We start from the raw sequence: 15,566 nt of genomic DNA on the forward strand, positions 1-15,566 counted from the left end.
AGACCTGGCATCTGCGCTTGGTGGCACATGTCATCCATGAGAGGCCATGGTAGCTGTTTCCCAGCTAAAGGGATTCAAATCTGGGGATTCTAGGAGCTGACAAGTTGAGGGATGTTGGACCAGGATGTGATCATCTGCTAAGATGAATTGAATGGGCTGGTCCTAAGGGACAAACACTGTAAAGAACAGTTCTCCTCACTGTCTTGTTCATCCTTTGTCCCCAGAACCTACTGCAATGCCTGGCACCTCACAGCTACTCAATACATTGCATGAATGAATAAATGAGTGATCACAGCCCCAAGGTTGTGCCCCAGCTTGCCCCCCCCCCCCGCCCCCACCCAATACCTAGGAGACCTACAGGGAGAGCTCCCAGGTACCTGAAGCCCTAAAAGAGAATGCTTTATTCCTGACTCAAAGCACAGCCTGGTGATGTATCTGAAGTTGGCTCAAGCCAGTATTTCCAACCAGCCGGTATTTCCAATCTTCCAGGTGGAAGAAGAACAGCCCAGAAGGCAGGAAGCCAGAGGGGAGGAGGAGTGCCAGAGGGCTCATGGTGAGTTACAAATGCCTTTGGTCGCTGGCATCTGACCGAACAGATCTGAAAACCTGCCCAGCTCTCACCTGAAAACATGTGGCTTCCCTAAGCACACCCACCGTGCAGCCCAGTTGGCTCAAGGGGAATTTCAGTGTCAGCTGGGCTGAATACTGCTTTAAAGCCAAAGGTGTGTGTGTCTTGGATCACCTGACACACAGGATCAGCCATAGGCTGGGGTGATGGGAGCCTGCCCCAGAGCTCAAGGACGTGACAGGCTTCACGCACACCTGTCTGAGGTCTTGTGAGCCGTCCCTCCAACCTAGACTAGATCTGTCCTGAAGTTGGGGTAGGAGTGGGATCCAAGCTATCCCAGGCCCCCAGGACCTGATGCTGGGACCCTCACTGCACCCAGCAGCCACAGGGATGCAGTCAGTACCCAGAGCCCTCTGCTCCCCAGCCCAACTGCTCTGCTCCTGGTAAAGCACTGGCCAGATCCCTTGGGGTCCAGCTCCCTCTCTTGGCTACTGAGACTATGGGGACCACAGTGGAGGACTGGAATGGCAGCCAGCAGACCCCATCACTAGAGTCGTGGCACAGGGGTCTCTTCCAGCTCCCCTGCCCCAGGTGCCCATCAGGGAGAATTTCTCACAGGCTCAGAAAGGTTAAAGAGAGCTCGGATTTGCTCCCCAAACCCCAGAATCTGGACTTAGGGGGCCCCTTCAGAGCTTTAAGGAGGTAGTTTTGGGACAAATAAAAAGCACACGGAGCAGGGAACAGCCTGCAGCTTGTCAGTTACTCCAGGAGGTTTTGGCTAAACCTGTGGATAGTGCCCAACTCATAGGCAATGAATCTCAAAGGGGCTCATGAGAGAATGCAGTCAAAAGGCAGAGGGCTGCTCCCAGCATCAGGAAGACGGGGGCGATGACTGAGACCCAACCCCAACCCCACTGCCGCTCTCAGGCACCTTGGATTTGCAGCCTTGGGGACTCACCAGTCTGGTGGGAACAGGCTGGGAGCCCCTGGGTCAGGCAGGAACTCACAAGGGCCCACTTGGCAACTTGCCTCTCCCAGCATTCTAGAAAAGGCCAAGCCGGACCTGAACATTCATCTGACATCTAAGGTGGGAGGGGAAGGATGGCTGGGATGGCTGGACTGAAAGAGTCCGAATATTCTCAAATATCAGCCAAGGTGCTGGGCTCTCTGATGGTTACCAGAAAAATTTCAGAAGTTCACAACACGGACTCACATCTCTCTCTGCGAAAATCTTTCCATTTGAAAATCCTCCCTACATTTTTCCAACACCAACCAGTAAAATCTAGTATCCTAATGCGATTCATGATGGAAAACAAATTCAATTAACTCCCACCTGGAGTGCTATAGCCTAAAAGAATTTGTTTATCAAATGTACTTTGGAAACACTGACTGTGCCCCACTTTTGACAATTCATCCAAGAGGACAGTGTGACATGGATCATTTCCGGAATGGAGAAGCCTGCTCTCCCACCTCGGCGCCTGGACCATCACGTGCTGGCCCTGGCACGGGCAGGAAGGCAGCTTCCCAATACAGCTGTGGGGAGCCGATCCGTGCCAACTTCATCTAAGCCCTGTGGATTTGTGGCTGCCTCTGAACACAGAGAGGACTTCTTGCACTTGTCAGGTGTGAATGGTAGGACTCTGAGCAGAACCGGGGTCTCAGCTTAACTGGCCCCCTCTCCTGCTAGAGCCACATTGGCAGTGGTGACTGGACTCTGAGTTGGTACCTCAAACCTCTTGGGACTAGCCCCCAAATTCACTCAACCCCACCTGCTTCCCATGAACTCAGGCATGTCATTCCCATACATGTTGTGTGTGTGTGTGTGTGTGTGTGTGTGTGTGTGTGTGTGTGTGTGTGTGTGTGTGTTGATATGTGACTTGTGAGTATTGGTCCAGAGAAGCCTTTACCCGGAACCCCAAACCCACCATCCCAAAATCTGATGGCCGGGCAAGCCAGGAGGCCACTAATGGGCCTTGTTTCAGATGGCGGACAATGCAGCAGAAGCAGAACCATGGGTAATGGCGACACTACGGGCGGTTAAATGAGAGGTGGGGGCGGCATCCCTCTGAAAAGCAGAGCCCACCTCCCGCTGGCTGCCATCTGATGCCTCCCTATCCGGGGCTGCTGGGTTAGCCTGGATTCCAGGAAAACCCCCTCCCAGGCATCTTTCTCCTCCATCACATGGAGACTAGGAGATGCGGCAGCAGCCATGGACCTTCTCCTCCATCTCCTCCATGGGAGCCTTGAACTTCAAGAGTGGGGGATCCCCGCTGGTGACCGTGTAATACACCGAGGTCCCATTGCTGCTGTATGGGGAAGTTCTGCCTCCGATCAAGGGGGCCTTGCCTTCACTGCTGCCCTCGCCCGTCCTGGACATGCCGCTGCCCAGGTGGGAGCTCAGGAAGGGGTGGCTGAGCAGCTTGGCTGCAGCCCGCTGCCGCTTCAGCTCCAGAAGCGTCTGGGGACTCTGCTCCTTGTAGCCACTCCAAGGGGGGGTGGCGTCAGCCACGCCAGGGCTGCCATAGGCCACGCTGTAGTCAGGTACCTCATGCACCTTCCAGACATCCCCATTGGACAGTGCATACTGGTAGGAGCTGACTGGAGCCCGGAGGCCATTCTCAACAGGTACATCCAGATCACCCCGTGGAATCTTGGTGGAAAATTCAGAAAGCAGCACGGGCTTCTCCAGTCTGGGGTTCTGAAAATGACAAGGACAACATTACAAGACAGCTAGAGGAGCTGACCCACTACCCACCTGCCCTCCTTCCATTTTCCCTTCTGGGTCATAGGGACCCCATTTTTCTTTGGGGAAACCACCACTTCTGTGTGCTTTGGTAGAGCTGATCCATCCCCATCCTTGTTCCATGAGCTGGACCTTGATCCCAGGCCTGGCCAATCATTTTTCACGACAGGGATGGGTTCCTGACTGAAGCTGGTGCAATGAAACGCAACTCAACTCTTGATAGAACAATTGGGAAAAAGCAGTTCTATCTCTGTAGAAACTACTGGTGGTAAGAATTGTGTGAGCTGGGGGCTAGGGGGTCATCTTGTCAAGGAGAGTGAAGCTGACCTAAGAAAGACCGAGAGATAGAGACCCTGTTCTGATGATGCATTTTTAAAAAAAATTTTTATTAATTAAAAAAAAAAATTACAAGAAGCACAAACATTCCCAACACATACATTCAGCAATTCACAATATCATCACACAGTTGCATATTCATCTGATGATGCATTTTTGAGCCCCTGGATCCAGCTGGGCCCAGACTTTTCAGTTATGTAAGCCAATAAAGTCCTGTTTTATGCAAGCAAATTTTAGTTGGCTTTTCTGTCCCTGGCAATCCTTCTTCCTCTGTATTCTTAGCATATCTCTACTCCAAGTGGCAGCCATTTCTCACCCAGAATCCTGCATACCCAATAAGCCCTATATAACAAGAGCCTTAGAAATAGCTGCTGTCCAGAAACCACTCATTAAAAGGGAGATACATTTGACAATAAGAACAACCAAAAAGTAAAGCATGGCAAAAATCACCAAGAAACAATCTCAAAGACATAGGGAAAAACTGAAAAAATATTTGCACTGTGCATGACCAAAAAGGGACTAATTTCCCAAATACATAGAGTTCATAAACAGTTAAAACACCAACCACCCAACAACAAAAAAATAGGCAAAGTGCACTCATATGCACGTCACAGTAAAATATGTGGATACATATAACATATAAACATATGAAATAATATTCAACCTCACTAACAACTGACATGAAAGTTAAAATATTTTTACTTATCAAAATATTTTTCCTCATCAAAGTGGAAATATTTTCAGTTTATTACTACCTCCCATTGGCAGCAGATGTGGGGAAACAAATGTGAGTGTGAACTGGCAGAACCCCTCTTGTCTTGTTTTGTTTTTAAGGAGAATGTGTGCTTTGCACCAGCAAACCCATTTCTAGGACTCCTCTCCCCATACACTCGCTCCTGGGAACAAAGCCTAAAAGTAACCTAAGTGTCATCATTAGGCAAGTAGTAAATTAAGCCAAGCATTTATATTGGGAAACTCTGTGAAAGGTAAAAAGAATGAGGGAAATCTGCAAGTGCTGACATGGGAAGATCTCCAAGAAATAAATAATTAGGTTAAAATATGGTAAGGTCAGGAACACTTTCCATTGTAAACTTCTATTTATATGAAGGTGTGTTTTTTTTTTCACGCTCTCTCTTTTTTTTTAAAGCTCCTTTTGAACGATGCAGGTAGATGGATGCCACATCAGGGGCAGAGCCTTGGGGGTCTAAGTCAGTGTAACGTGCAGGTGGGTCACCTGGGGATTTGTTAAGATGTATGTTATGATTCAAAAGGTTTGGGCTGGGGGCCTAAGAATCAGCATTTCTAACATGTTTCTGCCAATGCTGTGTGTAGCAGGGACCAAAGGCTCAAAGGTTCTCAGCAGAGGCTGCACGTCGGAATCATCTGGGGAGTTAAAAATATATATATTTATATGATGCCTGGGTCCCAGCCAGAAGAGATGACGTTTTCATCCATCTGGGTTGCAGCCTGAGCACAGGATTAAAAAAAAAAACAGATGAACAAATGAACAAAAACCATCCCACCACCAGGTGATTTTGTTATTCAGTTGAGCTGGAGAACCACTGGTAGAAGAGACTGGGCTTAGTACCTGGCCTTAATACCAGCGTTAGCTCTGCAAAAGCCGGTCCTGGGGGCTAACAGGGCAGATACTTTGCAGGAAACTGACCTGAGGTCAGGCTGAGCAAATATTCCCCTAGATAAGTGGCTCTCAAATTCTTAGGTGTCTCAGAACCACCTGGAGAACTGGTTTCTGATTCAGGACACCTGGGGTGGGGCCTGAGAATCTGCATTTCTAATAACTTCCCAGGCGGTACTGAGGCTGATGGTCCAGGGACCCACTTTGAGAACCCCTTCCTTAGCAACCAGCACATTTTTGTCAGCACCTAGAGCCTTTTAAGACGTGGGAACGAAAAGGGAGTGAGTTTTGAGCTTGGCGGTTATGTCTTCTGATCTGGTTTTCTCCAGGGCTGAGGCTGGTCTCTGGGGGCCCTGGACCCTGCAAGCTGCCCTGGGACTGGCCTGCTGGGTAACTGGGGAAACTGCTTCCGGCTCTGCCATCTTTATACCCTCTCTTCTCCCAGGGCCTGAAATCCTAACCCCAGTGGCAAAATAACCCATCGGTTTACACTCTCCTAACCCCAAATAAACTGCATCCTTGATGAGGAGCCTATTAAAATTAACAAAAAATCAGGCCCAACAAGGGTGGTTTCCAGCAGCCATATTCCCCCTGCCCTATTCCCTACCAGGTTTAGGGGGTGAGACTACATGTCAAGGGGCATTTCTGGGCGAGTCCTGTGAGATTTGAACACACACAAGGACAAAGCAGGTGTGGAAGAGAAGGGGCTGCTCCCTGCGAGGATTTATTTAAGAATCTGTCTCTTGTACAAATCGATAGGGAAAAGATTAACAACCCAACCAGTAATGGCAGAAGACTTCAACAGACACTGCCCCAAAGACGACAGCCAAATGGCCAGCAAGCACGTGACGAGGTGTTCAACATCATCCATCACTGGGGAAATGTAAATAAAAAATGCAAGCTACCACAACAACCCCATCAGGGTGGCTCAAATGGAAAGGACTGGCTGTGGTAAGGGTGGCCCTGCTGATGGGAGAGCACGCTGGCACAACCACCCTGGAGAACTGCTTGGTAATATCTACGCATGATGTGCGCCCCGGGGCAGGCCTAGGTATATGCCCAACTGAAAACCGTGCTTCTGTCCAGCAAAAGACATGGACGAGAACTCTCACAGCAGCTTTATTCACAGGAGCCCACAACCGGAAACAACTTAAATGCCCACCAACAGGAGAATGGATACACAGATTGTGGAATATTCAAACAATAGAATTCTACAGAGTAATGAAACAGAATGAATTACTGTCACATGCCACACATAGAAGAACTTCACAAACTTAAAAGCCAGACATAAAGGCTACATGCTGCATGGATCCATTCGCCTGCAGTTCAAAAGCTGACAAAACGAACATTTAGAGCTTGATATCAAAAGAGTGGATCCCTTTGGGGTGGGGATGGGACTGACATGGGAGGGGAACAAGGGAGCCCTCTGGGTGATGGAAATGTTCTATCGCTTTATCTGGAGTTACACAGGTGTACACATTTGTAATAATTCAGTGAAGAAATTCATTTAAAGATTTGTGTACTTTACTGTATATAAGCTGTACCTTGATCACAAAGGGAAAAAAAAAAAAAGCTTGGCTGGGAGGCCTCTAAAATGTGGCGTGATTTTAATTTACACCTCTTTTCTCCCAGTCACTCAAGCTTAGGGAACAAAGCTGTGTGCACCATCTCCATTCCAAGCCAGCAGGGATTGCCCTTGGTGGGTGCCTTCACTCCCGCCAGTGGGACCGGCTGCAGGTGACCTCCCTACTGTAGGCAGCAGGGTCCCACTGAGAGATGCAGGCACTCTGGGCAGCTAATCAGTTTGCATCCTGCCTGGGCAAGATTCTCTAGAAATATGTTCAGCTGATCATTAGGTGGTGGAAAAGCCCAAGAGCAGAGCTTTGCTGCTACGGTCAGTCTCTCGCCTCTTATCCTCAGCAATTCTACTCACTCTAAATCTGCTCACTTCACATGGCAGGACAACAGCCATGTGTGGACCTGAGTGTGTCCTCCTAAGAAGGCCATTTAAAGTCCAGGACAACTGGCTGAGACTGCAGTAGGCTTGTGAGAGGCCCTCCCAGCAGTCACTCTCTCCCTGTCAATCACGGGGACCCTACTCTGTGCCAGAACTTCCAGTTCTGACTCTAATTCATTCTCTGCAGGGAAAGGACTTCTCGCAGCACTTCACAGACCACCTGACCACTGACATCAGGCTGCATCCAGCCGGTTTAAAGGCACTGCCCAGCTAACCGCTCTCTGAAGGCTCTGAGATAAAGAGCCAAGACCAGGCTGGGGTCCTGTGCTCCTCCCAAAGCAGCGGCTGACCCTGGGGCAGGGCACAAGGCCACTCACAGGGTCCTTGTTCTCTTGGTCCGTCCTGGTCTCCCTGATGTCCCCATTGTAGGTAGAGGTCCGCTGATCTTCGGCCGCGCTCCGCTGCTGCCATAGTATGGCCTCGCCCTCATACTCCTTCCTGTACAGGTTGGTCCTGTCCGACAGGCTGGCTCGACGCACCACCTTCCTGAGGGGACAGAGGGGACGTGGGGAAGCTGTGCCAAGAAGCCATCGGAACCCGCTTGCATGGGGACCCCTGCCTGCTCTGCCCCCAACTCACCCACGGCTGCCGGCGCTGGACGTCCTCCGGCTCAAGGACGACTTGTGCCTCAGCTGTGACTTCATGATCACATCATGCTTGTGTTTTAGCTCCAGCAGCAGGACCCTGAACTCCTCCTCCTCACACAGGTCTGGGGGAGGGCAGAGGAATCAGTCGAGGGGAGAAGGACAAGGCCTGCAGGCCAAGGGGATGCGCCAGACCAGAGGATCTCCCACCCCACCCCACTGCAAACTTCCAGGTACCACCCCAGCATCCTTTAGGGCATGCGGGGACGGAAGGAAACAACAGCCTTGCTGAGAGGAGGACAGGAAGGAGGAACCCAAGTTCTATGCACAGTCATGACTCCTAAGCTCCCCAGCTATGACCAAGGAACTCCCACACCTTTTATTATTTCCAAGAGGAGTCATCAATTCACCAATGATACAAGATGTATCAAGAAAAACAAGCAGTCACCCCATGTAGCCCCAGAAAGAACTTATGTGAAGATGCTGAGAAATCCACCCATTTAGCCCACCTAATCCTTCCATTCAATTATCCACCTATTTGCTGACCCAGTCATCCATCCATAGATTCATTCTTTACCCACCCATCCACTTATTCATCCATCAATCCATCCATCTACTTATCTGTCCATTTATCCACTACTTACCTCTCCATTTATTTATCATCCATATCTTTATCTTACAACAATCTGTCCATTTATTAATCTACCATCCATTAATTTATCCACCCATCAATACAGCTACCCACACACTAATCCACCAAACTATCCAATCATAGATTCATCCATTTATCCCTCCACCCATCAAAAAATTGTTGGTCTTATGCTGGACTCACCTATTGGCATCTCATCCATGGAGGTCCTAGCACTAAGACTGGCTCCATGGGATACCAACAGCTCTGCCATCTGCATCTGAAACACAGAAGAAGTACATGTTCTGCCTGCCCATAGTTCAGAGAGCCTAGAAGGTGGTGAGAGTGCCTCTTAGGATGGGACCCAAAGAATTGTGGGGCAAAACTGGTGTCCAGGGAAGGACAAGCACCCTAGAGCTATGGTGGGAGTCCTAGCAGATCAAATGGCTCAAGCTAGGCACCTCCTTCCTGGCATGTAGGGGCCAATCCAAGGGCAGATGAAGCAGCCGACTCTGTGACTCTAGAGCTGTCAAGACATCTAGGGAAGGGCTAGGTAGGCTGTAATCAGAAACTACTCAAAGCAGAAATGCTGGGAATTTTCTAATGTGGCAAGTTGGATTATCATCCTGTTAGGACATAACTTAAGTATTTTTGCAAACCCTCTTGGCATTTTCATATTCCATGCACTAGGTATGGTCAGACACATCTTAAGTGGGTCTTGCTTCTTCTGAACTATCTGGCAACCCAAAGGACTTGGTGACATCAAGTTGACCCTGTCATGGCCTCCCCCACAGCTCTGTGGGCGGGAACTACCTGTCCCCAGAAGGCAGCTGCGTGCAGAGGCTCCCAGCCATCCCAGTCCTTCACATCCACACGTACTCCATGGTCCAGGAGGAGCTCGGCTGCCCTCAGGTATCCATTGGCTCCGGCTATGTGCAGCTGAAGGAGAGGGTGTGAGATATGCACTGCCTTACAAGGCTGACCCCATATTTGGAGGGTGGATTTCCCTCTCCCCATCCCAAGCCTGAGAGCCATCTTGGGGCCAGCAGAATGGAATAGAATGAGGTGGGAATATAAGCCACATTTCAGAGGCCCATTAAGTCTAAAATAGGGACCTGCAAGAGAAAGCAGCGAGTGAATTCTCCTCTCCTGGGGGTAGTCATCGAGCCCATGTGGTTAATGTAACAGCATTTACTGAACACTGAGTAAAGGGCGCTAAAGCCCTGGAGGAAGGGGTCATAATCCAATCGGTAGTTTTGAAAGCTGCCTATATAATTCCTCAATTGTATCTTTGAAAGATTGATCCTAATTCCTCTTCCCTTGAATGTAGGCCAGATGGAGTGGCAAGCTTCTAACAAATAGGCTATTGTGGAATTTTGTGTGTGATCAAATGCTCTGCTACAGTTGCTTACACTCTCTTGGACCACTCACTCTAGGAGAAGTCAGCTGCCATGATATGAGGAGACTCAAGCAGCCCTGAGGAGAGGTCCTAAGCAGGCGAAAAGCTGAGACCAGGTGAGGGAGCCCTTTTGCAAGTGGCTCCTCCAGCTCCAGTCGAGCCTTCTGATGACAGAAGGCTTGAACTATCCAGCTAACATCTTGAACTATCCAGCTAAGCCATTCCCAACTCTGTGACCCCCAGAAACTATGTGAGATAGTAAGTGTTTATTGTTGCTGTAAGATACTAAGGTCTGGGGTAGTCTGTTAGGCAGCGACAGATAACTAATAGGCCCAATAAGGAAAGCCCCATGTTGAAGTCCCAACTCTTCTATCTGGCACCAGTCAAGACCTCTAGCAATGGCTGCTCCATTGCAGGCCTCACTAGTCACAACGCCCAGTGTGAAGAATAACAGCCCCAATTTCCCAGAAAACACATGAGGCATTTAGCATATGGTGAGCACTCACCCAGTGACTCATGTTATTACAGAGGGTCAGAGTGAGGACCAGGCACCCCAGGGGGGTGGATGAAGGAGAGAGAATGAGGTGAGGCAAACAGAACCAACTGCTAAACCAAGGTGAGAGGTAGAGGGACGAGCCCATGGAGGCCAGCAGCAGGCTGACTGGAGGTGAGGAAACCGGAGAACCCCAGAGGGGCTGAGATCCAGGGTAGCAGAGCCAATGGGATAGAGAAGGCCTGGCCCCAGGAAGCGACCGTTCAGAACAGAGTCCTGGTGGGAAGATGCTATGTCATCCTTGAGTAAGGGTACTAGGCTGGAAGGCAAATGGAGGTTTTCGGGGTTTTTCGTGTTTTTTTGGGTCAGACTAAATCCAGGGTGTGATGTGGTACACACACACATGCCAGCTAGTACAGTAAGATTAACTGATTCATAAATGGCTGATGCTTGCCAGTTGTGGAGCATGATACCTGGCCAACCAGCCCAGACATTACAAATTGTGGGGCCTCAGCATGTGGCTGGGAATAAAAAGCGATGACTGGGAGATTGATATCGATAACAGTAATAATGATAATTGCTAATATCGATTCAGAATTTATGAACTGTGTGCTAAGCACTTACATGTAGAATCTCATTTAAACCTCACCAAAGCTCTGGGAGGAGGGTACTATAATTATTTCCACTTCTCTGGGAAGACCATGTGGGTGGGCCCCCAAGGCCAGCCCCAGCTCAGGAGGAGAAGGGCCCTGTGTCTGGAGGGCTAAGTCACTGAGCCAGGGGGGCTCCAGCCGGAGTGGGCTGTGCCTGGTACAGCCTGGCCTTGACTCCAGCACTCAGTGTTCAGTCTTACCATCTGGCTCCATCCTTGAGTGCTGGGCCAGTGATCCCAGCACGGATACAGTTAATAGAAACAGAAAAAGAGGGGGTGGGACTCAGGAACCAGGTAGGAGGAGCCCAATTATTTCACCTGGGCCACCAGGTCCAGCCTGAGGGGCAGTGAGGAGAGGACTGAGCACTACCTGGTGAGTCTGAGATCTTACTTGTCCCTGAGTGCCCATAAGCCGCACAGAACTGGGGCCCAGCCACTGGCGGGGAGAGAAGCTTCTACTGCCATATTCTTGTTTTCAGTTTCGAAGCTGCAGACGCTGACTCCCCAATTCTGGGTTGCATTATGCCATGAGAGCCCATGAGGAGAGATCAGGGAAGGCTGCCACTGACATGGGCTGGAACAATGAGTGGAGTTAACTAGGCATATCTGAGAGAGAAGGTTCCACTGGCACAGAGGACATGTTTAATAAATGTTTGTTAACTGGGATGGATGGACAGATGGATGGATGGACTGGGGGTGTCTGGACTCTGAAATCAGAGGGAACCCAGGGGAGGGGCTGTTGCAGCAGAGAACTGATGAGGCAAAACAGCCCCCCACACCACAGCATGTGTGGTGGGAGGTGAGACACTGGGCAGGGAAATGGATAGTACAAAGCAAGATGGCCTGGGTGAGCGGATAAATGATGGTGCCAGTCCTTGAAGGGGGAGGCATGTGAGAAGGAGGAGCCAGGATTAAAGAGCTGGAGCTTGGGGTGAAGGAGGAACTTGGAGGAGGAACAGAGAGACTGTAGACACACATCTCCCGCTCAGTGTTCCTGACTTCTAGCCCCAGTCAGAGGGAACAAGGTTCTTTCCAAAGAGAAGCTGGAGGAGGTCCAAGGCCACAGTCAAGCCCCAGTTGTAAAGGCCTGGCCCCCCCAGCCCAAACCAGCCTGGCCCAGGTCCTCACCAGTGTGGCACCCTGGGCATCCATCCAGTCCAGGTCCTGGCCAGCTGCGATCATGCAGTGGATGTCTGCAATCATCTGCTGCTCGGGGGCCGCCCGCATTTCGTTGATTTTCTCCTGGGTGATGCCTGCAATGGGGCAGGGAACATTTACTCAGCAGTCCCCCACCTAGGCCTAGACCCCAAGGGGAGATGGGGAGGGAGGACAGATGGGGGATGCATGGCTCCTGCTCCCCACGCTCTGCCAGTTGTGGGGGGGAGGCAGTCAGACTCGCCCACAGACCACTGTGCCCGGGGGCCCAGTGAACACAGCCCCAAAGGCTGGGCCGGAACAAGGCACTCAGAATATAGTTCTATTCATACCCGTGACGTCAGCCTGTGCTTCTACCCGGAAGTCCCCAGCATACACCTACCCGCCTCTGTGCGATCTGTGAAGTCATGGCCAGATCACCTCTGCTAACCACCCTAACTGACCAGGGTCTTCGCAGTTTGTACACTTTAATGTTTCCTGTGGACTTGTTTTTCACCTGATGCCCCAGCAGAAAAGGAACTCCAAGAGGGCTGGGAACTCAATGCCTCATTCACAGTTATGTTCCCAGCACCAGGCACAACAGTCAGCAGGTTTTTGTCTCAGGAATGGCTCAAGTAATGGGTATCTTACTTTCAAATAAGTACCTTACTTTCATTTGAAAGTTAACTCATCCCTTTCAAATGAAGGGATGAGTTAACTTGAGGTAGAGGGACTCAGAAAGACACTGTAAAGTCCTACATCCCTGGCTAAGAAGTTTAAGTGTTAATGGCAGTGATGCATCACATTTAAAGAGAGCAGCAGAGTGCCCTTAAAAAGGGTCCACTGGGTCAGGGGTCCTAAAAAAAGGGCCCATTGGGTAGAATTGAGGGGAGATCTGTAAACCTGAAAGGAGAAAAAAGTTGCACATTTGTCTTCACAAACGTTTCAGTGAAATTTAGCATTTCCTTCCATTATGAACTTAGGCAAAACTCAAAGTCATGGTTCCCGTGACTTTGTCATCAGCAAACATTGTAAGTATTTTCATACGACATTACTTTATTAATGAATAATTAGTAGTTTCTATATCACACATTTTAAAAATGTTTTGGTAGCTACGTTTTAATATAATTGGTTCCCTTGATAATCCTTTGATTTTACAACTGCTTTTAATAACACTGTTCTGCAAAGGGGGCCATAGATTCAGCAGATTGGCATGAAAATTGTTAAGAACGCTGCAGACGATGGGGTGGAAAAGCCTGGGTGCAGGAACGAGGAGACCAAGTTAGTGGCTACTGCAGTGACCTGAAGAGAACCCCAGTTTGGGTTTCAGGGTTGAGACCTAAGACTGGGAGAAGCCCCTGAGGTGCACGTGTGGTGGGAGGGGACGGGCAGGCCTCTGATTGCTCCCTTTGCTTCCTCTCTGACCCTCATCTATGAGCTGAGAGCAGACCACATCTTGTTTATCTGGGCCCCTGGCAGCCGGCGTGGTGCCTGCTACAGAGCAGGCAACAGCAAATGTTCTTGACTTTTTATTATTTTCCCAAATGGGAATGCATCCTAATTATAACTGTTTATTGAATTGAATTGTTACAGCTAAGGTGGAGGAGACGAGGCCAGCCGAGGTCTTCTGCACACATGAGAACAACACCTCCAGTCTGCCCGGCACATTCTCCAAGGTCCTTTCGTGTCCTCGTCTTGTTAAGCACACAAATAATGACAGTGAGGATCTATCCCACTAGCACGAGGGAAGCTGACAGACCCTAGGCTCGTAGCCGGCTCATTTGTCCACCTGCGTTAACTTCGGCGATGCCTGCTGCAACACTGCACTGCGCCCACTTTACACAAGGCTGACCCGCCCTTACCCTGGTACGCCATGCAGGTCTCGATGACATCCAGGGTGGGCTCGTCCTCGCAGAGGTCATACGGCATGTTCCCATCAGAGTTGACGGCAAGCAAGTCGGCCCCACTGCAGAGAAAGGGCCGGGTGAGGGCCAGGGAGCTCTGGCTGGGGTCGGTCTGGGCTGCCTCTGCACCCCCATCTCCCACCCACCCTCAGGGTGCACCCCACCCAGGGGATGTTCAGCTCTACCCAGCACACGGCTGGATGGAGGACAATGGCTTCAGCATCCTGGGGGTGCCAGGTGGCAAGGGTCCAAGGTCCCAGGAGAGCTATCCCAGCAGACTTCCCCCAGCTTCCTGCTCTGTTGAACTAGGGGGCAGGCCCTTGAGGACAGATGTCAAAGTCCTCGTTGGTGAAAATAATAAAATATTTTATTATTTTATTAATATAAAATATTAATTAATATTAATATTAAAGGGTGCTGCAGCACCCTTTACCAGACATCTGTTTGGAGCCAGCCCTGAACTAAGTCCTCCACATGCATCATCTTACCATAGTCTCATAAAAAATCCTCCTGGGATGGCATTGTTAGCCCCATCTCACTCAAGGGGAAATAGGCTCCGAGAGGTTCGGTCATTTGTCCAAGGTCACACAGCTAAGACATGGTAGGATCAAGACTCAAACGCGGGTCTCTCGTGTGCCAGTTCTTTTCATTTCTCCATGTCCTATTTCAACCTTTGCCCACGTGTAGCAACATTCTCGGTTATCCTTCACCTCCTTTTCTAAGTCCCTGCTCAACCAGCTCATCAGGACAGAGGCAGGGAAGAGTCTTGGGACTCCCTGGCAGAATTTTCCGTTAGGCTAGTGATTCCCAAGTATGGTGCTGGGAAACCTGCACCGGAATTACCTGGGGCCACTGAAATAAAATGCAGCTTCCTGGACTCCACTCCACATCTTCCAAAACAGAGTCTCTGGGGTGGAGCTCAGGATTATGCATTTTAAATCCATGCCTGGGGTGGTTGTGATACAGATTAGCATTGCTTCCTGCTGTGCCTGGCTGGCACCAATCCCTTTTTTCTCTGGACATCATTGCTGATCTGGCTGTGGCACTTCATGCTCCTGGCAGATTTAGCTGTGCCCAGATTCTCATCAGAGGCGTGGACATGGGCCAACATCCTGTTTTTTGACCTAACATCCCTACACTGTGACCTCCCGAGCTCCTGTGTGCCCTTGGGCAAGTGAATCAACCTCTCTGAGCCAGAGCAGCAGTACTGTCACTCCCTCTTCCCCAGCAGCCACCCAAAGGGCTTCTGTTTCTCTACTGCGACCTCCACAAATAGTGGAGCCTCCATGCAGATGGTCTCCTAGGCCTCTGGAGGCCCCAGCCCGCTGGTCTTGCTCTGACTCAGCTCTGGTACGGAAATCACCAGGTTTCCTGCCTTTCTCCCCAGGGGTCTGGGACTTAAACAACCTGTGAGCCCAGTGCCCTGCCCATGGCCTGGCCCAGCTCAGGGCCCCAATGATTAGTACCCAAAT

The 15,566-nt window shown here is 50.2% G+C and overlaps 1 protein-coding gene across 1 annotated transcript in view; it reads right to left on the bottom strand.

The window, feature by feature from the left end:
- Positions 1-363: 363 nt before the first annotated feature.
- PPP1R16B (protein phosphatase 1 regulatory subunit 16B) overlaps positions 364-15,566 on the bottom strand; it is a 66,220-nt gene continuing 51,017 nt past the window's right edge. Inside the window, exons 4-10 of the mRNA XM_077168701.1 lie at positions 14,053-14,156; positions 12,185-12,309; positions 9,326-9,451; positions 8,717-8,792; positions 7,880-8,009; positions 7,618-7,786; positions 364-3,266 (exon numbers count right to left, since the gene is read on the bottom strand). Coding sequence (XP_077024816.1) covers positions 2,757-3,266; positions 7,618-7,786; positions 7,880-8,009; positions 8,717-8,792; positions 9,326-9,451; positions 12,185-12,309; positions 14,053-14,156 — 1,240 coding nt within the window. The 3' untranslated portion in view covers positions 364-2,756. The remainder of the gene's footprint in view (positions 3,267-7,617; positions 7,787-7,879; positions 8,010-8,716; positions 8,793-9,325; positions 9,452-12,184; positions 12,310-14,052; positions 14,157-15,566) is intronic.

Source organism: Tamandua tetradactyla, chromosome 1, assembly GCF_023851605.1.
Source record: "Tamandua tetradactyla isolate mTamTet1 chromosome 1, mTamTet1.pri, whole genome shotgun sequence".
NCBI classification, from domain to species: Eukaryota; Metazoa; Chordata; class Mammalia; order Pilosa; family Myrmecophagidae; genus Tamandua; species Tamandua tetradactyla.